Raw genomic sequence first — 22,104 nt, forward strand, 5'->3', positions numbered from 1 at the left:
TTTAAATTTTAAAAAGGGTGTGTGTCGATCAAAAGGGATTGTAGGAAGGAAAAACGGGGGGAGTTCGATCAAAAGGGATCGAAAAAAAAAAAGGAGCGATCAAGCTAGATAGATAGATAGATAGATAGATAGATAGATAGATAGATAGATAGATAATTCACATCATTAATTAAGGTTTCTTGTTTGGATATACATACTATGATGGCAAAAATTCTTTTCTTCATCACCTGAATGAATGCACACAGGTTGACATGAAAATCAGAGCAGTATAGGAGTAAATCTTCTGATTCAAAGAAATAAGGAAAATATACTACATATTTTTAGTACATTTCCCTCATTGGGACACTCCAGACATGTGTTAATGCACTCATACACACATATGTATAAACATATACTCAGCTAACACACACATAAATACATACACATACATACAGACAGATATATGTGTGTATGAATGAAGATTGAGTTGAGCTACTTGTTGCAAATTAGTGAGCTTGCAAATATCTTTTTTTTTTTTCACATTAATAAATTGCTTAATTACTTTTTAAAATGACATTAATAATAACAGGACTTATATTTGAAGATTAATTAATTATGTCTGAAGATTAATTAGATATGTCTAATGTTTGATGTATAATGTTTAACCATTAATGCATAATGATTAATCTAAATATTATGACTACTGATAATGCCAGGTTACAATCTAAATATACTTTAAAGTACTTTGTATTAGATTTTGTTTTGTAAACAACATTTTTAATAATTTAAATTGATTTACTTTTGAAGAAAAAATATAAAAATATTTACCTCCAGCTATCCAGTTAGCATTAGCTGTTGTAGGAGTGGCAAGCAATCCAACGAACACTGAAATTGTTACAAAATTGATAGTAAATCTCATTTATAACTTTTTGCGATAATATATTCACTTCTTAATTCATAACTAATGCATTATTTATTAAATGTTTTATTAATCTCTTTATCTAATTCATTAACTTTTTACTTGGGTGGTCACCTATTATTAGTGTTTACATTATATTTACATTCAAAATTCGATATTTTTCAAAAGTTGTAATCTGTTCGATTTCTACGAAAACTAAAGACAGTTTCTGTTATAGAACTACTCAAGATTGAAACTAAATACATTGCTGATGTTGTTCCAACATGACAATGGATTTCAAATCTTAGCTCTTATTAGGAGTTGTGTGATAGCAGTCAATTGCATATTACATTCAACTTTTCATCCTTCTATACTGACAATTTTTATATGACATTACGCAAATTTGAACTGAAAAGTAATTTGTCAATTATAAGCCACAAATGAAAGGAAAATAGTCTTCGCATTACAAAAATCGTTTTTCTAAACATATATAGTTTTTGGTGACTATAGATAACAGTTTTCATTTATAAACTTAAAATAATATTAAGATGTATACATGCAAATTGGCACATTTGGACGTTATAAAAGTATGTTAATAAAGAAATATAACATTCTCTTTCTATTGGAAAAGGTTCCAGGACTTGACGTGAATCCAGCATCCAAATAAAATCTCTTCGTTACCAAAAAGTTAAACTTATGGATAGAAATGACTAAGGACTCTTGTCTATGTTATCTGTAGGATTTTGCATGGTAAGTCTTAGACTATCAACACACTTAGGGTATTTGTTGAAGTAGTGCTTAGTTTTTCTGTTACGTGGCAGCTGAATCCATGGAGGTTATCCTGAAAAATATATCTGCAAATCAACTACTTTTCCATCATTTGTTTCTCTTAATTATAAATCAAATTATTCAGGATACTTGTAGCAAGAGGTTTATGAATTTCAAGTATCTGTTGTTTTAAGTGCACTGCTCAGCACACAAATGTGATATATGATAATATATTATGTGTGCATTTGCAGAAGTAATTAGGAGTTCATTTATAAATCTTACCTGTAACAAACAGGCAAACCAGGAGAGAAGTTGAAGCCATTGTCATGTTTTTGAAAATAAAGCTGTCAAAAGTAAAATAATTTATTTTTAATGTGAATATGCCAAATCATTTTGATAAGGAAATGCATGTTGAAAAGCAAATCGTTTTGACATAATAGAAAATATAATTTTGCAAAGGGGAAATGTGTGTAATGTGTTAGACTATTAATAAATATAAAATATATAGAATTTATTCTGGAAAGTTATAAAGTATTAACTACTTAAGCTTATTTAGTATAAGTATTTACATAAAAATAACGTCGGGAAATATAATGTTTTAGAAGTAAAAGATAACCAATTTACTGAATAACTACAACTTAATAAAAAATGTATTAAGTTTTAATGGAAAAAAATCTAGTAATCAGACATCTGGATTAGATTTAGCCATTTACCAGATATACATTGGTATGGCTGTGTACTTCATAAATGATTTCTTCTAAACTTTCAGTTGACAAATAATTTTGTGAGGGAAATTTGGTAGATTGAAATAGTGTGGTTATAATGTTGCACACTTAATTGCAAGCTTGTGGTTTCAGTTCTCGGATTAGGATGAGTTGAGTTCTTGAGCAAAACATTTATTTCACATTGCTCTATGATCATTTGAACATCTAATGTATAGCACATCATGCACCTTAGGCAATGTCGGTTTGATGAAGGGAAAGAGCTAATGTAGAGAACATACATTCGATCTCTGTAAACAAATAATCTGTGCAGGTTCAGCAAGAAATTTCAGAAGCCTCATCTGTTGTCTCTGGCAGGGAAGTCTACGAGTCTATGACATACATATGTATGTACATATGTACATACATGCATGCATACAAATGTACATACATATACATACACACATACATGCATACACAAATACATATGTACACACACATACATACATACACACACATACATACACACACACATATATACATACATACATACATACATATGTTGTTGTTGGCACTCTGTCGCTTACGACGTCGAGGGTTCCAGTTGATCCGATCAACGGAACAGCCTGCTCGTGAAATTAATGTGCAAGTGGCTGAGCACTCCACAGACACGTGTACCCTTAACATAGTTCTCGGGGATATTCAGCGTGACACAGTGTGACAAGGCTGGCCCTTTGAAATACGGGTCAACAGAAACAGGAAGAAAGAGTGAGAGAAAGTTGTGGTGGAAGAGTACAGCAGGGTTTGCCACAACCCCGCTGCCGGAGCTTCATGGAGCTTTAGGTGTTTTCGCTCAATAAACACTCACAACGCCCGGTCTGGGAATCGAAACCGCTATCCTAAAGTGGAGGCACAATGGCCCAGTGGTTAGGGCAGTGATCTCGCGGTCACATACATACATACACATACACATACCAACAAATTTGGCCAAAAACTTAGAAATACTCAGTGTCACAGGAAAAGAGCAAGAGAAACTGGCATGGATTCTTCAAATTCAATCTGTCAGTGTCACAGTGAAGATTCATAAGACATTCCAACTCAACCATATATTTACAAACACCAGAAACTCTCTTAACTCAAAAGTTACTTTGTTAGCATGTTAACAACCAGCTTGAACTCTCTCAAAAACTTAAATTAAATGCAAAGAAAAATCATACATCCATAGATATATATATACATACATATTTATTACCAGTTCACCAGCCATAAGTTTTAAAAAAAAGCATGCTCAGGAGTTGTCTTAAGGCATAGGCAAACTGGGCAGTTGCCCAGGGGCCTCACAATTATGATCTATGTATAATGTGGTTTGCTGTCAATAAGAAATACTATAGGGCCCAGTATATTGAATTTCCCAGTGCAGTCAATAAAGCTATAAAGAGACGATCCTGCACTCAAAATAAGAAATAGAAATAGAGGGGTTATATTTTTATATATCATCAAGCAGTATATTATTATGGCATATAACTTGTCAGAATATTATCGTTGATTTCACACTTAGTATTGCACTTGAGAATATGGATAACTCTTCAGAAGTAGTGATAATATTAAAATGCACACACACACACACACACACACACACACATTAATACATATGTGTGTGTAATCTTAATAAACAAGATCTGAATAATGATACCTTGTAGTATTTAGGTCTGAGGCAAGTTTTTCATTTACACGAAGGTGGCCCTGCCAAGGGTCAGACAACTTACTAGGATCTGATGTACTTGACTAAAAGTCCTTGAAGGTGATGCCCCAACGTAGCCACATTCCAAGGGTTGAAAGCAGGGAAAGTATACAAATTAGGCTAATACATCACTCTGTGTTTAAGAGATGATTTACTCAAGTACTAAGGTTTGATAAATCATGAATTTATATTTGTATCTATGTTACAGAGAAGATCTATTGTCATTAGGCAACCTAAGAGAATGTGAGTCAAAGGGGTAATATTTTTTGTGATTGTTGAATCACCAAGAAATAGCAGACAAACCTCCCTGAAATCAAACTCTCCTGTTTTAAATAATCAAGGATACAGTGGACAATGAAGTCTGAAATGAAAACTAAGACAGGTTGACCACAGATGGAATACCTTCAGTCAGAGGTCCCTTCAATCTACATAAACCTGAGGCTAAATAAAAGTAAAAACAATAAATATAACAATGACAACAACATTACAGAAGACCTATCAGTTTCAGAGTAGAGTGAGAATAAACATAGAAATATATGTTAGAATTGACCCTTACCGAATAAACATGAGATGAAAGAACATCTGTTTGTGTTGCAAAGTATACGTTCAGAATGGAAATATAGGATAACAGACGATTTGTGATTAAAGAGTTTTATTTATGTCATCTGAGAGTTATTTTGATCAGTAGTATTTATTGATTTTATTTGCTTAATAATAATATATTTGAAAGAAATCCTACAGAAATACATTCCCATTTCATCTTTTCCTCCACCCGTCTGTTCATCATCATCATCATCATCATATTATCATCATCATCAGCAGCAGCAGCATCAACAACAACAACATATAATTTTCAATGAATTGAATGATAGAGTATGATCTCTAAGATTTACAGTTTATATCTTAATTCTGTGTTCTGTCTATGGCCAAAAACACTTAAATCTTCTTAACTAGTCTAGTCCATATAGCTATAATTGCATATCATAATAAAGCACTATCAATTGCTGCAAAGGATGAAATTATTGTATAATTGAAGCTTATGTAAGTAACAGTTGTTTTGTTATTGTTGTTCTTGTTGTTTAGACCAAGGTAATTTTTTATTGAGCAAGACTTTATTTGTAACCATTCTATAATGTAGCTGCGATAACATTATCAAATGTGTTCTTCCCCTGACATCGGGAGGTGTGTGACATCAAAGATTTGACAGCTATTTCTAGCAGTTTCACATGGTTGCTGTGGTGCTATGGTGCACCATAAGACATGTCTAGGGTTTGCTGTAGACTTTAAAAAATATGTCCAAGTCTTTAGAAAATCCATACCAACGGTTGATCTGGTTGGAAAACATTGTCCATTCATAGTCTTATTGTATGTAAGTGTCATTTAAAACATAATTAGTGATACTTTTGTATATCGTCCTAAATTCTTGGGATAAAAGCAGTTTTTTTCTTTTAAACTTTCTACCCAAAGAGTATCAGTTATATTTTATAACCATATGAAAAACATTAAGTCAAAAGGCTTGTGTGGTGGTGTAGAAGCTTCCCTCATAACATTATAAGTGACACTTGTATGACTATCTTGTAGCTTTTCTCTTTTATCTTTTATTTATTTCAGTCATTAGACTGCAGCCATGCTGGGGCATTTACCTGAAGACTTTTAGCCAATTGAATCGCCCTTAGAACTCATTTTTATAAGCCTAGGTACATCTTATATCAGTCACTTGTACCAAATTACTAAGTTATGGAGACCTAAACAAACCAACAACAGTTTTCAAGCAGTGGTGGGGTACAAAAACACACATGTGCATTCTTGTGCATACACACACACACACACACACACACACATATATATATATATATATACACACACACACACACACACACACATATATATGCATAATACACATATCTATCTATCTATCTGTCTAACTCTCTATATCTCTATATCTGTATATACTTATATCCATATATGTGTGTCTGTCTGTCCGTGACTGTGTGTGATCTATGTATGTATGTATAAAATCAGTTTTATTAGAGACTTATAGAGATGCATACTTATTGTATTAGATAAACCTTACTAGAAATATTATGAAATTTTAAAATTTATTATAAATCAGTGACAAATTTGATGGCAAATTTAATGCAGAAGGAGAATTTTGTGATATGAAATTGCAGTTTAAATGTCAATTAAATTGATCAACTACTTACCAGATGGCGTATGTTGGTAGCAGAATTTTAGTATTACCTACGAAGATTCTCAGTGAAATTTGGTATTTATACTGTTCCCACCTGTGCATTGGGAAAAAAGAAGAAGTAAAACAATAGAAATTCATCCATACGTGTGTGTATGTATGATTCCAATATATATACACATATACAGAAGATACCCATATAATGAATAATTAATTTGCAAATTATGGGAATATTTCATGATATATATAACCATGATGGTAATAATTATAAATGCAAGGTCAATATTTTAGAACAAAAAACTCACCTCGTTTAGTTATAATACTAATGAGAGAAAAACAAAAGGCCTGTGAAGAGTTTCAAGGATTTATTCAGATTGTAAACTCCATTTTCTCACAGCTTATTTCAACAAAAGATAGGAGCAAAAATAACTAGCTGAAAATTCCCACTTGGTCGTAAAGTATTACAATTTCATTGTAAAATTGATGACTAAAAGAAGGAACTCTCACAAACAAGTATTTTAGATTAATTACAAAGTTGTTGCAAAAGTGGTGGTGGTGGTGATGTTTTTCTTACAGTATATAATTTAATTTGTTTTGAGTTCAAATACTTCATTAGTTGATGTATCTTCCATGTATGAGTGACAAATAGAATAGATGTCAGTTGTTGTTTTACACCAGAGGTGGACCTGATTGAGAAAAAGGTATCACCAAAGTCATTCAAGCCATTATCATCCAGTCTTTTGTTTAAGAATAGATTAACCCACAAAACATTCTAAAATGTATCCTTTTCTTGCAGTAATGATGACGATGATGGTGGTGGTGGTGGTGGTGGTGACAATGACGATTCTTCTTCTTCTTGCTATAGGCACAAGGCTTGCAATTTTGTGGGGAAGGAGCTAGTCAATTACACGACCCCTTAGATATTTTATCAACCAATAATAATGATAATGATAATATTTGGCCTGGTGCACCAGGTTCTCATGGCTTCTGATCTTAACTCTTTGGAAGTGTTATCATGTACATTGTTTTGTCTTGATGTAAAAGATGGGCTGCAGTATATATTCCACTCAATACCACAGATTTGTTTGTCAGTTGTTTGACCTTAACCAGTTGAGCATGTCTCTTGGTGGCTGATGATATGTGCATCTCCAATCATGAGCAGAAGTAGTGGGGGAGCATCATAGCTATGTGTTGAGAAGAATTCTTTGGGGCTTGAATAATGCTCCTCTGGAAACATGGGTGTTTCATTCAATATCCTTAAATAACCCTTATTCAGGGATCTTTTGAGTGAGATGGACTACACGACCTGAAGAAAATTCTAACTGGGCCTTACTTGCAAGGTAATGTGCTATTTATCCTGATATGAGATCACCATGTCATGCGCATATGTGATGCATGTGCCTGGTGTACCCTTATCAGATGGGTAGTCATGATAAGTATACTGGGCTTCATGGGTATACGGGTAGTCATGATGGGTGTCTCTGATCAAACAATAGTTGAAACATGATGTTATTAAAGGAAATAAATATCAAAAATTACTAGCAGGGTTGGGCTAGAAAATCCCATATCTCTGCCTGTCATTGATCATATTGTCTTGTACACCCAAAAGCTCTGGTCAAAAATCTTTGAGTTGGTTGGCATTGAGAAACACCAACATCTTCAAGTAATATGTTAAAAGTTTAGTATTGTGTTTTATTTTGTTTTTATTAGTTATCAATCGTTTGCATGTTGCCTATATACCAAACCTAGCTGCACCTGTATTATTTTTAGTCAATAAGAATATCAATTACACCACAGATGTGTGAGTTTATCTTTAAGTTTCCTGGTTTTTGATGAACAGTGAAGTTCAGTTCTTCACCCTGCACTTCATTGTTTTCATAATTTTTTTGAAAGAAGCATCATTGTTGCTTTTAGGAAGCTGCTTCTCCTCATCCATATTAGTTTTCTTATATTTTTTTTGTGTGAATGTTTTTTTTGTTTGCCTCCTCCTTTTGTACTTTATTTCACTGTTTGTTCACTTTCCTCAACAACCATTATTTATTCTTCATCTCATGACAAAGGAGAAGTGCTATGGATTGTTATTGTTAAGGAACAAAATGTTTTCTCACATGTTTCCAAGGCTGGGCATAAAGCAATTTCTCTTGTTCTTTCTAAAGCATTGATTGATGGTGCTCTGGAAACTGAGTCTTGTTGTTCTTATTGCTATCTCAGCTGGTTTCCATTACTTCTATTTCTGATCTTCTTGCCTGTGCTTTCTAGTTCTTCAGAACAAGAAGCTCTAAAGGGATTCCTACTGTAATAAATATAGTAACTATGCTTTTTGTCCTATATCATCAATTCCCCCAAGACACCTTATGAAGGCTGGAGGGTAAATCAGCCAAAACGTTGATGTTAGCAACAAAAAAGATGAGGACAAATATCCATCAAATGTAATGTAAATAATGTACATAATTCCTCATCTCTTAAATATAGAACTGTGAAATCTTTCATTATCTATTTAATAATTTGGCACTAACTACTTATAAATATGACTTTATACATCATGCATTCTTCGTCATCATATATCATAAACATTCAGATATTTAACACGTTTGTTTATTTTTACTGAGTCAATAACAATATTATAGCAGTGACTCGATCAATTTCCATCAATATCTGAAGAAGGAATTTTTATATTCCATTCCGAAATATATCATACTATCATCATCATCATCATCATCGTTTAACGTCCGCTTTCCATGCTAGCATGGGTTGGACGATTTGACTGAGGACTGGTGAAACCGGATGGCAACACCAGGCTCCAGTCTGATTTGGCAGAGTTTCTACAGCTGGATGCCCTTCCTAACGCCAACCACTCAGAGAGTGTAGTGGGTGCTTTTACGTGTCACCCGCACGAAAACGGCCACGCTCGAAATGGTGTCTTTTATGTGCCACCCGCACAAGCCAGTCCTATGAATAATTAAATTATAAGAGTTATTATAGTCCACATTGCATTGTTGTGCTATTCAAGACATGTTATATTTCACATACAATATTTCAATTTTTGAGATCACATTGGTTATTAATTCTAAAAGTGATACTATGCACACAATCAAAAAATTATTGTCATAATTTATTAAAAACAAGAAATTACAAATTAAAACCCTCAACTAGTTTTTACAAATTCTAGTTAATCTTTGAAGTTGCATGCATTCAGGCTTCTGCAAGATTTTCAGTATTCTATTTTCATATGTTTGAGTACGAACAGGATTAAAGTAGTTTCAATCTATTTCATGATCTTCTATGACTACATCATTCATTACTTCATTTACGACTTGGTGAATGTGGCTTGATTTTGATGTCTGTTCACTAAGTGTTTGATCTCTTACAGAACGTACATCATCATCATCATCAGCATCATCATCATCATCATCAACATCATCACCATCATTTAGCAACCGTTTTCCATGCTGACATGGATTAAATGGTTTGACTGAAACTGGTAAACCAGATAGCTGCACCAGGCTCCAGTCTGTTTTGGTCTGGTTTCTATGGCTGGATGCCCTTCCTAAAGCCAACCACTTCACAGAGTGAACCTGGCACCTTTAACGTGTCACAAGCACAGGTACCTTTTATGTATCAATGGCACTGGTCATGACTATGATTTCACTTAGCCTGATGTTTCTTCTCAAGTGCAGCTAATCACCAAAAGTGTCACTCACTTGTCATCGCCTCTGTGATCACATTTCCAAAGATATCATTTCACAACTTTGGCCTACTTTTCCTGGATCTACCTCTTCCACAGGTTCGCTCCAGTTAGAGACTGGCACTTCTTTAAGCAGCTGTCCTCGTCCATATGCATCACATGTCCATATCATTCTTCGCTTGTGCACATTCATCTGATGCCTCTTACACCCAATTTTTCTCATAAGGCACTCACACATTGTTGTACATGTACATTGTCATTGCCCATCCTGCAGAGCATACTAGCTTCATTTCTTTCAAGCCATTGCATGTCCTCTACAGTCACAGCCCATATTTCACTGTCAGGTAGCTTGGCTGTTCACACAATCTGCCTTTTACTCATAGGAAGAGGCCCTTTGTTACCAACAAAGATAGCAGTTCTCTGAACTTCACCCAGCCAGTTCTTATTCTAGCAGCTGCATTCTCAGAGCATCCTCCTGCACTGCTGATTTGGTCTATGACTCTCATTAAGTTGTCTTGCAGGAAGTTCCAGTTATCTTCTATGTTATATGTCTGTAACTCTTCTTCTTTCTCATTACATGCTTCAGTTACGATGTCCCTAAATCTCTATGTATTCAAAGGATCCTTAAGCTCCCAGATCTTTCTTTTCCAGACTGGCCTTCTTATTGAAATCCTTATAGCCTGTAGTCTGAAGTTACTAATGACTAGCCTATGCTGAGGAATACATTCTCCACCGGGGAAAGTCTTTACATTTTTGATCAAACATATATCTCAATTTCTGGTGAGAATGTAATCAATCTGGCTAGCTTGGTCACCAGATTGATAAGTTATCAGATGACTGGCAGGCTTCTTGAAGTTGGTGTTGTACATCGTTATGTTATCTGCATCACAGAACTTCAGAAACCTTGTTCCCTCCTCATTATAGAAACCAATTACAAGGCCTCCATGCACACTGCACTAAACACCCAGTTGCTGCCCAAACGTGTCCATTGAAGTCACCAGCCATGAAGAGAAGGTCACTGTCATTTGTTTTTAATGTAATCTGCAAAATAATATCATAAAACAATCCTTTTGTTTATTTTGCAAACTCATTTGAAGGGCATAGGCAGAGATAATTGTCACTATACTATTTTGTAAAACTAGTCTAAGTTTAAGTAATTTAGAGTACACTCTTATTACTTCAGTCACTTTATCCACCCATTTCTCAGCTAGGAGTATGCCCACACCACCTATCCTATCACTCCTCCATTCAAGAATCTCAACAATCTCACCAGACCTACCTTTCATTGTGCTTACAGTGCCATCTCTAAGGATATGAAGGGGAGGAGGGAGGGAGCAAGGGGAAGGGGGACAGCATTCCACTTCTGAAAGGAAGGTTTCAAAAAACGTTTGTCAACAGACATCTCATAATAGTTGTCCTCGCATTTAATCTATCATTGTTCATTTGTGTTTCACAGTTGCATGTAGCTGAAGTGAGTGCTATACAAACATAGTTAATACAAAGATGGGCAAATAAGGTTAGTAGAAATAGTCAAGTGCTATGCAAGCATTGTTAATACAAAGATAGATAAATGAAAATAAAAATAGTTAATTAATTAATTAATTAGTTGATAGAAACTTTTCAATCACATTTTGGTGCAAAGAATACAAACTGCAGTGTGTATATTACAGTAATGTGGAGGAAAGACTACTGAGGAAGGAGGATCAGTTTCCAAAAGAGGTTGAGAGAGTTTCTGGTACAAGGGAGAGGGAGAGAGAGAGAGAGAGAGAGAGAGAGAGAGAGAGAGAGAGAGAGAGAGAGAGAGAGATTTCCAGAGTAGGTGATGGGGTAGGAAAGGGTGAGGCAGAATGCACATCATAAGAAAATGTCTAAACTACTACTGGGTCTGCTAACTGAGAGACGAAATTATGATTATAATAGGTTAAATTAGATTGGATTAAATCAAATTAAATTAAAGGCAGGTTAGCATTAACAGGGTAGAAATGTAATTAGATGAATGATGTACAATTACAGGCAAAGGTTCAAGACAACTTAGATGGTCATTTCATCGTACATAATTCATTTCAATGTACAAGAAGAAGAAGAAGAAGAAGAAGAAGAAGAAGAAGAAGAAGAAGAAGAAGAAGAAGAAGAAGAAGAAGAAGAAGAAGAAGCAGTAGCAGCATAGAGGCAGTAATTATCAAAGGGACAGTAATGATGAAACAAGTAAACGAGGTATTAAAGGTAAAAATTACGATCTGGTAACATAATCTGCCAATGTGAAATATTTAATTTTTATATATTCAAAGTATAGTTAAATATGGTTCTATATAATCCTCTTATATCTTTTACATTTTGAGTTCCCTAAAGAATTATATAGGATCCTGTGGTCTGTAGAAAGACCGTGACTATTAAGGAACTATTACAGATTGGTAGACATGAAAAAGAGCCCCAGTTCATTCTGAATGAATAGCATAAATAATGGCATAACAAAAATAGACAAGAGATTATTTAAGTTTGTAATAATTGTATAAGCATTTGCAACATAGAATTATACAAATGAGAATAGAAAAGGGGAAAATTCATCAGTTGTAAGTATATATTCAAATTATTAGAACAAAGAAGAGATCCTTCGAAGTTTATTGACAAACACTGAAATGGACACATTTTTTACATAAGAATGTGAACTTTTGAATAATAAAAGTTATGTTTCATTTCATTTCATACATGTCACTTGGTACAAACATGACGTACTTCTTCACTAAAAAAGCATGAGTGCATGTTTTATTATAAAATGAAGTATTTTTCTTAAACCAGAGTGTACTTAGTGATTATGTATAATTCTAACTATGTACATGTCAAAGAGGCATTACAAGTACAAGCTAGGCAATCAATGTTTTATTGTCAAGAATGAATGAAACAAATGTTTTGTTTTGCACTGAATTAAAATTTTTCGTGAGGAAATGTTTTCATTTTTTTTCACAGCTTCTTGTATCTAACCACATAAGCTTCAGTTTTGTCAACCGAATAAGCAGTTTTCTTCTTTGCAATTACACAGGGACCTTGGGAGGAGTGTCATAGATTTGCCATCTTACAGTAATGCTGCAACAACAGTTTCATCTGCAGTGCCTCTGCATATACCTTACATTCTTTATGATCCAAGTTCTTTATTCAGTACATTAAAGTACCATAATGTACTTTATCAAGTATGTTATGATATTTAATCCATTTTTTTTATTTTGATTTATTTTGACAGTTGACAATTACAAACAATATTATACATTTCAAATGTTAGCACACATTTCATCTGTCTTTACATTCTGCGTTCAAATTCTGCCAAGGTTGACTTTGCCTTTCATCCTCTCAGGGTCGATAAATTAGGTACCAGTTGCATACTGGATCAATCTAATTGACTGGCCCCTTCCCCTAAAATTTCAGGCCTTGTGCCTAGAGTAGAAAAGAATATTATACATTTCAGCTTTTGAGGTCACATTGGCTATTAATTATAAAAGTGATATTATGCACTCAGTCAGCTTATAGTTACAACTTATTAAATTAAAATTTGCAAATTTAAATACTTAACCAGTTTTGACAAATTCTTGTTAATCTACAAAGTTGTGCACATTCATGATTCTCTACTGCATGGTTAAATTATTAAATGAATGGGTATTCACAGGAATAAAGTAGTAAAATTCAAATCGTTATTGATAGCAGCCACCCTTGTGCTACCAATTTGATATCATTTTTGATAGAATTGGTACACTTTTATAGCATCCTCAGAAAGAAAGAAATTGGTTCTAGCAGATTAATTTTTGAAAAGTGGAAATGGATCCATTTGACAAAGTACACGAGGGCTTCCAAATATGAGTTTTAATTCTTTATTATTTTGAGATATTGATAGTTCAGGATCATAGTATAGTTTTAAAAAAACAACCTCTTACAAGCTTTTCATTACAGAAATTGCCAGTAACAACTGAAACTTGTACCCACTATGATGAATTAATAAGTTCTACATTAAAAGACTTAAAATTTCTGATTCTGTAAATTCTTTATCTTCCACACTGTATCAGCAAGATTTTGTTGCATTCAGTTTTAGAGTGAAAGTTTCAAAATGTTTAGCCTGTCCCTCAGCCATTTTTATTTGACTAAGATTAGAATTTTTAAACAGATCCAGGTTCATGGTAAATCACTTCAATTTCTTTTTATAATTTCCAAGAGATATTCAAAGTTGATATTCAATTCAAAGTTGTAGAAGAGTAAAACCTACATTTTTATATAATGTCTCTAATAAAAAATATGACCATTTTCTTCAACTTTTATAGTTAAAAAATCACATTCATGGGGTAAAGATCCCCATCGGTCATGAATGACCATGGAATTGCACCTAGAAAGTTCCCCTCCAAGGTACAAGTCTGGGCAAGATTGTTTGTGAAAAACAAGCAGTCACCCATGCATACCAGCCTCCTCTCTCCATGCCATTGATGTTATCCAAAGGAAAGGAAAAGGCTGATATAGCTTCGTACCAGTGACATTGTAACTCATTTCAACAGCTGAGTGAACTGGAGCAATGTGAAATAAAGTGTCTTATTCAAGAACACAAAACACAGCTCCAAGTTCTTTATTCCAAGTTCTTTATTCAGTACATTAAAGTACCATAATATACTTTATCAAGTATGTAAGAAATGCCATTAAGCATGCTATTGATTCTGCCAGCTTGCCACTCAATGATAACTTTTAAATTAGTAAAATATTTAATGATGAAATGAATACCAAATATCATACTTTCATCCATTTAGAAATATAAAATGTCAGTAATGATAGCATGTGTTACAGCAGAATAAATTGTAAGGGACATTACTGTTTTTATAAATAAGCAGCCTTTATCATAACTGTTCGTGGAAACTGTACAGATTGGGCATGAGGTTTTTAGATTGCATTGAAGGATGTCTATATGCAGAACGCTTAGATGTACTGAAGAGTAGTATCTTCTGCATAGGAGACTATTGTTAAATGATAACAAGTACTACTCTGTAACCATCACTCTAACAAAACCAAGTTCTATAACTTAACCACTATTCAAGTCAATCGAAGTACTTTTACATAAGCATTATTCTAATGAGCCCCTGTACAGACCACTATGTAAGTGTGTTGTGCAGTTCCACTGATGTTTTCATCTTCATAAAATGTATCTGGAGAATATCAGCTTGTCAAGGCCCATTCTGGGAATTGAACTCAACATATCAAACAGACTAAGTACTTACTACTTGTACATAACTGCCACTTCTTACAGCAGTGAACATCTATTCTGTCATCTATTAAATGAAGATCTACTACTGAATCACTATTGGATTTCTTTATATTATTCTAATATCTTCACCTTGAAGTATTATTCATCAAAGCTAATATGTCTGTTTAATCATATACTAACCACCGTCATGCAACAGAAATTCTAAACATTAAATAATGTTTCTTGTTGTAACTGTTCATTGTAATGGCAGCCATTTGATTATCTAATTTTCCTGTTGCTGGACTGAAGTAGGTGAATGCACCAAAGATACAACTTAATACTTAAAACTTGTGATCTGTGGACGGTCATTTTATCAACTGTGGTACCAAAGAACCAACTGTGATCATAGAATAGATTGAACTAATTAGCAAAGGCCGTAAATGGTCTTTAGAGTTGTACTTGTTTGTCTGTCATCAAACAATCTAGTCTTTTGATAACTATTTACTCAAGTACAATGTAATCTTGAATATATATATGAACCCCACTTTTGACCCCACTTTTGCAGCTAAAAATCAGTAATACAGCAGTAAACTCATCTACTCCAGATCATGCTGACTGAGTTTAGCAGTAGCCCTCGAAATAAACTGAACAAAAATAAAGCACATGTGATCCACAAGAGTAGAACAAGATAGAATATGCAGTGGGAAGCAATGAATGTGAGAAGGTGAAGGAAAATGTCGATGTGGGTAGACAACAATTTTTATTTTTTGAATCATCCAACACCAATTGGTGACACTATGAGGTTCTTCCATGTTTTGCAATCTTGCATCCCATTCATCAGGACACTGCTGGGTAATCCAACAGCTTCCTCAATAATTTTCATGAGGGTTAGGGTTGGATGACCACATCTATGAGTGACATCAGAGGACCATAACAGAACTCTCACAGCAATTTCACTGTGTCTCATTACATGTCCAGCAAGAGCTAGACAATACTTTTTTATGACAATTGAAATCTTTGGAAGACACCCCTATAAGATCTTGTTAATTGTGTGCAACTGCAAAGAGATATTAAGAGTGATGCACAAGAAAAAGATGAAGTTGCTATTTAACTTCCTTGTCAGTGTTGATGTCAGGTCCATGAGTTTGAGCCATAAAGATGGATTGATTCCACAGTGACTTTGAAATCCCTGATTTTGGCAGATCAGTTGATTGAACTCCTCAAAAAACGAAAACTACAGTAATGTACACAGAGATGTGAAAGCTGAGGTCTTACACAATACAAGGAAAGGATGGGAAGTGTCTGTCTCAATTAAAGATGTGCTCAAAACTCAGTTTCTCATGACCCTTCTTGTCAATCTTTTCAACACCATTCTGTCTGCGATTTTATATGCAAGTGAGACATGTGACATAGGCTACTAATGAAAAGGAAGACTAGCAACTGACTTATGACACAGAAAGACATGGAAAGATCCATACTGGGAATATTGCAGGAGCATATCCAAAATGAATGGAGTGGTTTGAACAATTTGATCATGGAATATCAGAAGCGCAAGTTTTACTGGACTCACAGACAACAGGTGGACCTGTGCAGTTGTTGAGTGGTGTCTATGAGATCAAAAGAGCCTATTCAGAAGACCTCCAACATAATGGGAAAATGACAGAGTCAAGAAACCCAGGTCCAAATGGAATAGAAGAGGATATTCAAAGAAGAATGGAGGTACATTGTGAGCAGTAATATATAAGGGAATCTCTGATAGTTTGATCAACTGAATGATAAAGTGGTTTTCTTTTTGCACTCAAACATAATGCTATCCCCAGCAGTATTGAACTTGGTGTTCTAATATTTCTTTGCACTTCTTAAGTATTAATTAATTGCTTTGTTTCCAAATATGAATGAATTTATTTAAAGTGAACATATCAAAGTAATATAAACAAATTAAATAGTTATAATACCATAAACACAAATGAGTTTTAACTTACTTTGTTTTCTTTACAGGGAAAAATCTGTTAATAGATATTATTGTGTAACCAGAGCCATTTAATCTTTCATGATATTTTTGATAAAATACACTGCAAATATGTTTCAGTTAGTTTTGAAAATAACAAAAATTTCATGGGACTTAGTGAGTTCGAATCTTACCAAGCTCAACTTTGCTTTTCATCCAAAAGGATGATAGGCAATGTAACAATCGAATACTGGGGTCAATGTAATCATCAACTAACACCTCTTCTCAAATTTCCGGTATCATGCTATGTTAGAAACAGTTATTGAGCTGATATTTAGAACATCACTTAACAAAGGGTTCTTCTATAAAATCATGATGGAAGGTTTTAATTTCAATATGAATACTTTAAAATATGAAATTTTGTAACATAGAGGAACAAGAGGAAATCTCAGGCAAGTCAATATTGAAAGGGTTAATGGCATTTTTATAAAGCTTTGATACAGCAATGTAAATTCTGCTTAGAAATTCTGTTGAGAATTGCTTACGATAACTTTAAGGTTTCAATCTTTACACTGTTTGAAATATTAATTCTATTCAAGACAATGATTGATGTACTTTGGACATGAAACAATTTACCTAACACAGCATGACATCCACCTCTTATAAGTATTAACGGAAACATATTTTTATTGATGATGCTATTTTAACAATGATACATTTCAGTTAACAAAAGAGTGTAAACAATTTTAATTAAAGATGATTTTCAAATATATTATCAATAACCTATTTATATTTATCAAATTATAAGTATTGAATGTAAATATTTTAAAATTATAGTTCATTTCTGGCTGCAATAATACATCATAATACTTCAAAGCAGCAAAATATCAATAAATTCCTTGTGAGTAATCAAAGACTTTGGGTCACAGTCATAGAACCAAATAGTTAAGATATCCGTGTCTATCCTCCCCTACCAGTTCTCTTTCTCTAGATATGATTATTAAGAAGAAGAATTTCATTAAATCTCATTTTCCTCTCTTATCGTTATAGCAATAAATCACATGTGGTAGGAATAAACTTTCTTTTGAAACATGTCAGCCATTGAGACAAGGGTTAACACAGAGGTGCAGAAACAGCTTTTCATTTGCTCCTCTTATTCCTGTCTAAATTACTTTGATCATATTTACTTTAATATCAGAAAAATCATATTGATGAAGGTAATAAAAGAAAATATTCAATAAAATTGGTAATCAAAGGCAGTTAGTAGTGAAGAAATTAAAGCTGGCCGGAAAGAAAAAGCAAAAGAAAGAAAGAAAAGAAAAGAAATCTATTTCTTAGAATATCAATAATCATGATTTGAAAGTACTAGCCACTAGATGAAAGATGTTCATGGTATTAATTTTGCCTCAATTGCAAAGAAAATACTCAAGTTATTTATCACTTTCCCTTGTATAATGAGTAAGATGATTCTCTAGTAGATACATTTCTGGAAGAAGAAAGGCATGCAGAATGCTGTCCATTGACTTTCTTATATCCATTACCACATTATGGAGAAAGAGACCCAGAGACCCTGATAGTTTTTATTAATAGAAAAATAAATGTTTCTCAGTAAGAATAAAAGATTGTTGGAACATAAATAAAATGGGTATTTGTCACTCTTCCTTGTTTCACACTTCTTTTAATGCACACATATATATTCACACATATATACACATACATACACATACATTTACACATACATACACACATATATACACACAGTCTTCATCGGAGAAGGAAATTCAAACTGACATTTTACATCCATCAAATCTTGGGTGGTAAACTTAAACCCTTACCTGATTTAACACTACTACTTGTCTCTTAAGTGCTTTAACAGAGGGTCCACTCTGTTGCAAGCATTCAGGCTCAGGCGACTCCAGTCTGAGGACAGCTTCCTCCCTTCCTTCCACTAGTTTTGGAGGCCCTGAAGAAAGTCATGAGCACTACTTTTCTTCCTTGAACTAAAACAGAAAAAATAATAATTAAATACTCCCACCTTCATCAACTGAAAATATCCTCATTGTTTCATTTTACTTTGGTCTTTTGCTCACAATCATATCAATCTTAATGGAGTATCAAAAGTAAAAATAATCCTCATAGGACTTAAAATTAGGACCTTAAAATGCCAAAGTGTACACAACAAAGCTTTTAACTGTATTCTGAATCATCTCTATTGATTTATAGCTTAGACACAAGGGCACACCATTTAGAGAAAGCTGGATAATATATCAAACCTGTATGCAAGACTAGTACTTTACTTTGTTGATCCTTAGGCTGAAAGGTAAAAGTTGAATTGGGTAGGAGTTGATCTTGAATGTAAAGAGACACAATTCAATTAATTCACCAAGTAGTAATAGTAGTAGTAGTAGTAGTAGTGGTGGTGGTGGTGGTGGCAGCGATAGTAGCAGCAGTATTAACAGCAGCAACAGTAGTGGCAGTGGAAACAGTGGCAGCAGAAGGATCCCTAATAGAAGTTTAATATTTTAGTTTCAAAATGACAGTTTTAGTGTTCTGCAGTGAGGTATTTCAAGACATTCCATGTAATTTAACCTGGTGGCTTACAAACCATGTTTGACATGTAATTTTAAATGAAAGAAGAACTACATTAATGAAGAACTTTTTAATTAAGACTGCTATATTCATATGTGATATATTTTTTAGTATATTGTTTAATTTGTGAAATTGTATAAAAATAATTAACCTCACTTTTGCGAGGCATGGCATTCTGAGAATTAGTGAAAGCATCTGAGAATCTAGCGAGAATAAACCTATATACCAAAGCATTCAGAATAAACCTATATACCAAAGCATTCAGACTTCATCATTTGTCTGAGAATAACTTTTTCCCCATCCTTACAGCAAGCCCTAGAAGCCCCCTAAAAGGCTCATGGGCACTACTCTACGAAACTTATGCATTAGACATATCCATGGAAACTTTGAATTATAGTCTTACAGATTGGTATCCTTCCTAACACTAATCACTTAACCATAGAGGAAGATCAGTCAATGAGAGAGCTTCTATTCAGTTACACTCCTTGCTAGAAATAATTGCTAAATCTCTTTAGAATCACATCTTAGTGCTTTTAATAAAGAAGGGCTCATTAAATAATGTAATCCAGTACTGGAAAAATAAAGCAATTGTGGGTGGTCACTGCTTGAATACATTCATTCATAAGTCTCCTTCAATAAAGCTGATGAGTGATTAAACAGCATAGAAAATAAAAACCTTAAATAAGTAGTAACAGTCACTACATGAAACTCACAGTCAATTTCTTAGCATTTTTGTTGTCAGTTCAATGTAATTATTTACTAGAGCAATTTTATTCAACACCACAAAAATAGTTTCTCGACTCAGTAAAATGGTATTCTCTCCCTCAATGTCTCTCTGTTTATCAGACCCTCTCTCCCTTTCTCTTCTTTTAATTTCTGTTTCATACAGAGAAAGAGAAATACAAATATAGAGAGTAAGGAGTGTGACAAAGAGAGAGTAAAAGAAAGAGAGAAAGACCCTTTAATTTCAGTTTACCTTGTAACTACTTAAATATTGCATTCTGACAATTTTTTGTAATGAATGTAATTTAGTACCTTGATTTTTTTTTTTTTACTGTTTCTTACTGTGTTACAAATATAATAAAATAACAGATTTAATATAAAATGTAAGGTGCAGGTTGTGGCTATGTGGTAAGAAGCTTGCTTCCCAACCTCATGGTTCCAGGTTCAGTCCCACAGTGTGGCACCTTGGGCAAATGTCTACTACTATAGCCTTGGGCCGACCAAAGCCTTGTGTGTGGATTTGGCAGACGAAAGCCCGTCATATATGTGTGTGTGTGTGTGTGTGTGTTTGTGTGCTTGTCCCCCCACTGTCACTTAACAACAGGTGTTGGTGAGTTTACATCCCCATAACTTAGTGGTTCAGCAAAAGAGACCAATAGAATAAGTACTAAGCTTACACAGAATAAGACCTGGGGTCGATTAGCGTGACTAAAGGTGGTGCCCCAGCATGACTGCAGTCAAATGATTGAATGAATAAAAGAATAGGTACAAGACCAGGTGTAAGACAGATTGTAGATGATTTAATCAACCTCTGTTTCAGATGATTTCTCCACCCAGAAGGACTAAAAGCAAAGCTGACTTCAGCAAGATTTGAACTTAGAATGTTAAAAATCCGTAACGAAATGCTACCAAATATATTGCTCTCTCCTTTAGGGATTCTGCCAGTCTGTCATCTCTCAGTTAGTTTAATTTATTGAAAAAGTCCATGCTTTATTCTAAGAAGAGTAATGATATAAACTCTACAGCTGATATAGCTAAAAATATATAATAATAATAATAATAATAATAATAATAATCCTTTCTGCTGCAAGCACAAGGCCTGAAATTTTGAGGGAAGGGAATAGCAGATTACATCGACCCCAGTGTTTCACTGGTACTTAATTTATATACCACGAAAGGATAAAAGGCAAATTCAACCTCGGCAGAATTTGAACTCAGAACATAGCGACAGACAAAATAGTGCTAAGCATTTTGCCTCGTGTGCTAACAATTCTGCCAGATGGCCACCTTTATATATCATCATCATCATTATCATCATCATCATTTAACGTCCGTTTTCTACGCTGGCATGGGGTGGACGGTTTGACTGGGCTGACAAATTGGAAGGCTGCACCAGACTTCAGTCTGATTTGGCATGGTTTTCTATGGCTAGATGCCCTTCCTAATGCCAACCACAGATACCTTTTACAAGAAGAATTAACACATAGTTAATTAGGCGCAGGAGTGGCTGTGTGGTAAGTAGCTTGCTTACCAACCACATGGTTCCGGGTTCAGTCCCACTGCGTGGCACCTTGGGCAAGTGTCTTCTACTATAGCCTCGGGCCAACCAAAGCCTTGAGTGGATTTGGTAGACAGAAACTCAATGAAACCCATCGTATATATGTATATATATATATAT

General features: G+C 34.1%; 1 protein-coding gene across 2 annotated transcripts in view; it reads right to left on the reverse strand.

Moving 5' to 3' along the window:
• The window catches only part of LOC106877637 (uncharacterized), a 30,830-nt gene that overhangs the window by 5,652 nt on the left and 3,074 nt on the right, over positions 1 to 22,104 (reverse strand). Inside the window, exons 2-5 of one of the 2 annotated variants that reach the window (XR_008263640.1) lie at positions 18,950 to 19,114; positions 6,292 to 6,372; positions 1,928 to 1,989; positions 808 to 864 (exon numbers count right to left, since the gene is read on the reverse strand). Coding sequence is in view for 1 of the 2 variants with exons in the window: in XM_014926584.2 (XP_014782070.2) it covers positions 808 to 864; positions 1,928 to 1,989; positions 6,292 to 6,380 (208 nt within the window). In the remaining variant the exon portion in view is untranslated. Of the gene's footprint in view, positions 1 to 807; positions 865 to 1,927; positions 1,990 to 6,291; positions 6,396 to 18,949; positions 19,115 to 22,104 lie in introns of those variants that run through there. The other variant, XM_014926584.2, reaches the window with a different exon arrangement.

Source organism: Octopus bimaculoides, chromosome 1 (genome assembly GCF_001194135.2).
Source record: "Octopus bimaculoides isolate UCB-OBI-ISO-001 chromosome 1, ASM119413v2, whole genome shotgun sequence".
Classification (NCBI taxonomy): Eukaryota; Metazoa; Mollusca; class Cephalopoda; order Octopoda; family Octopodidae; genus Octopus; species Octopus bimaculoides.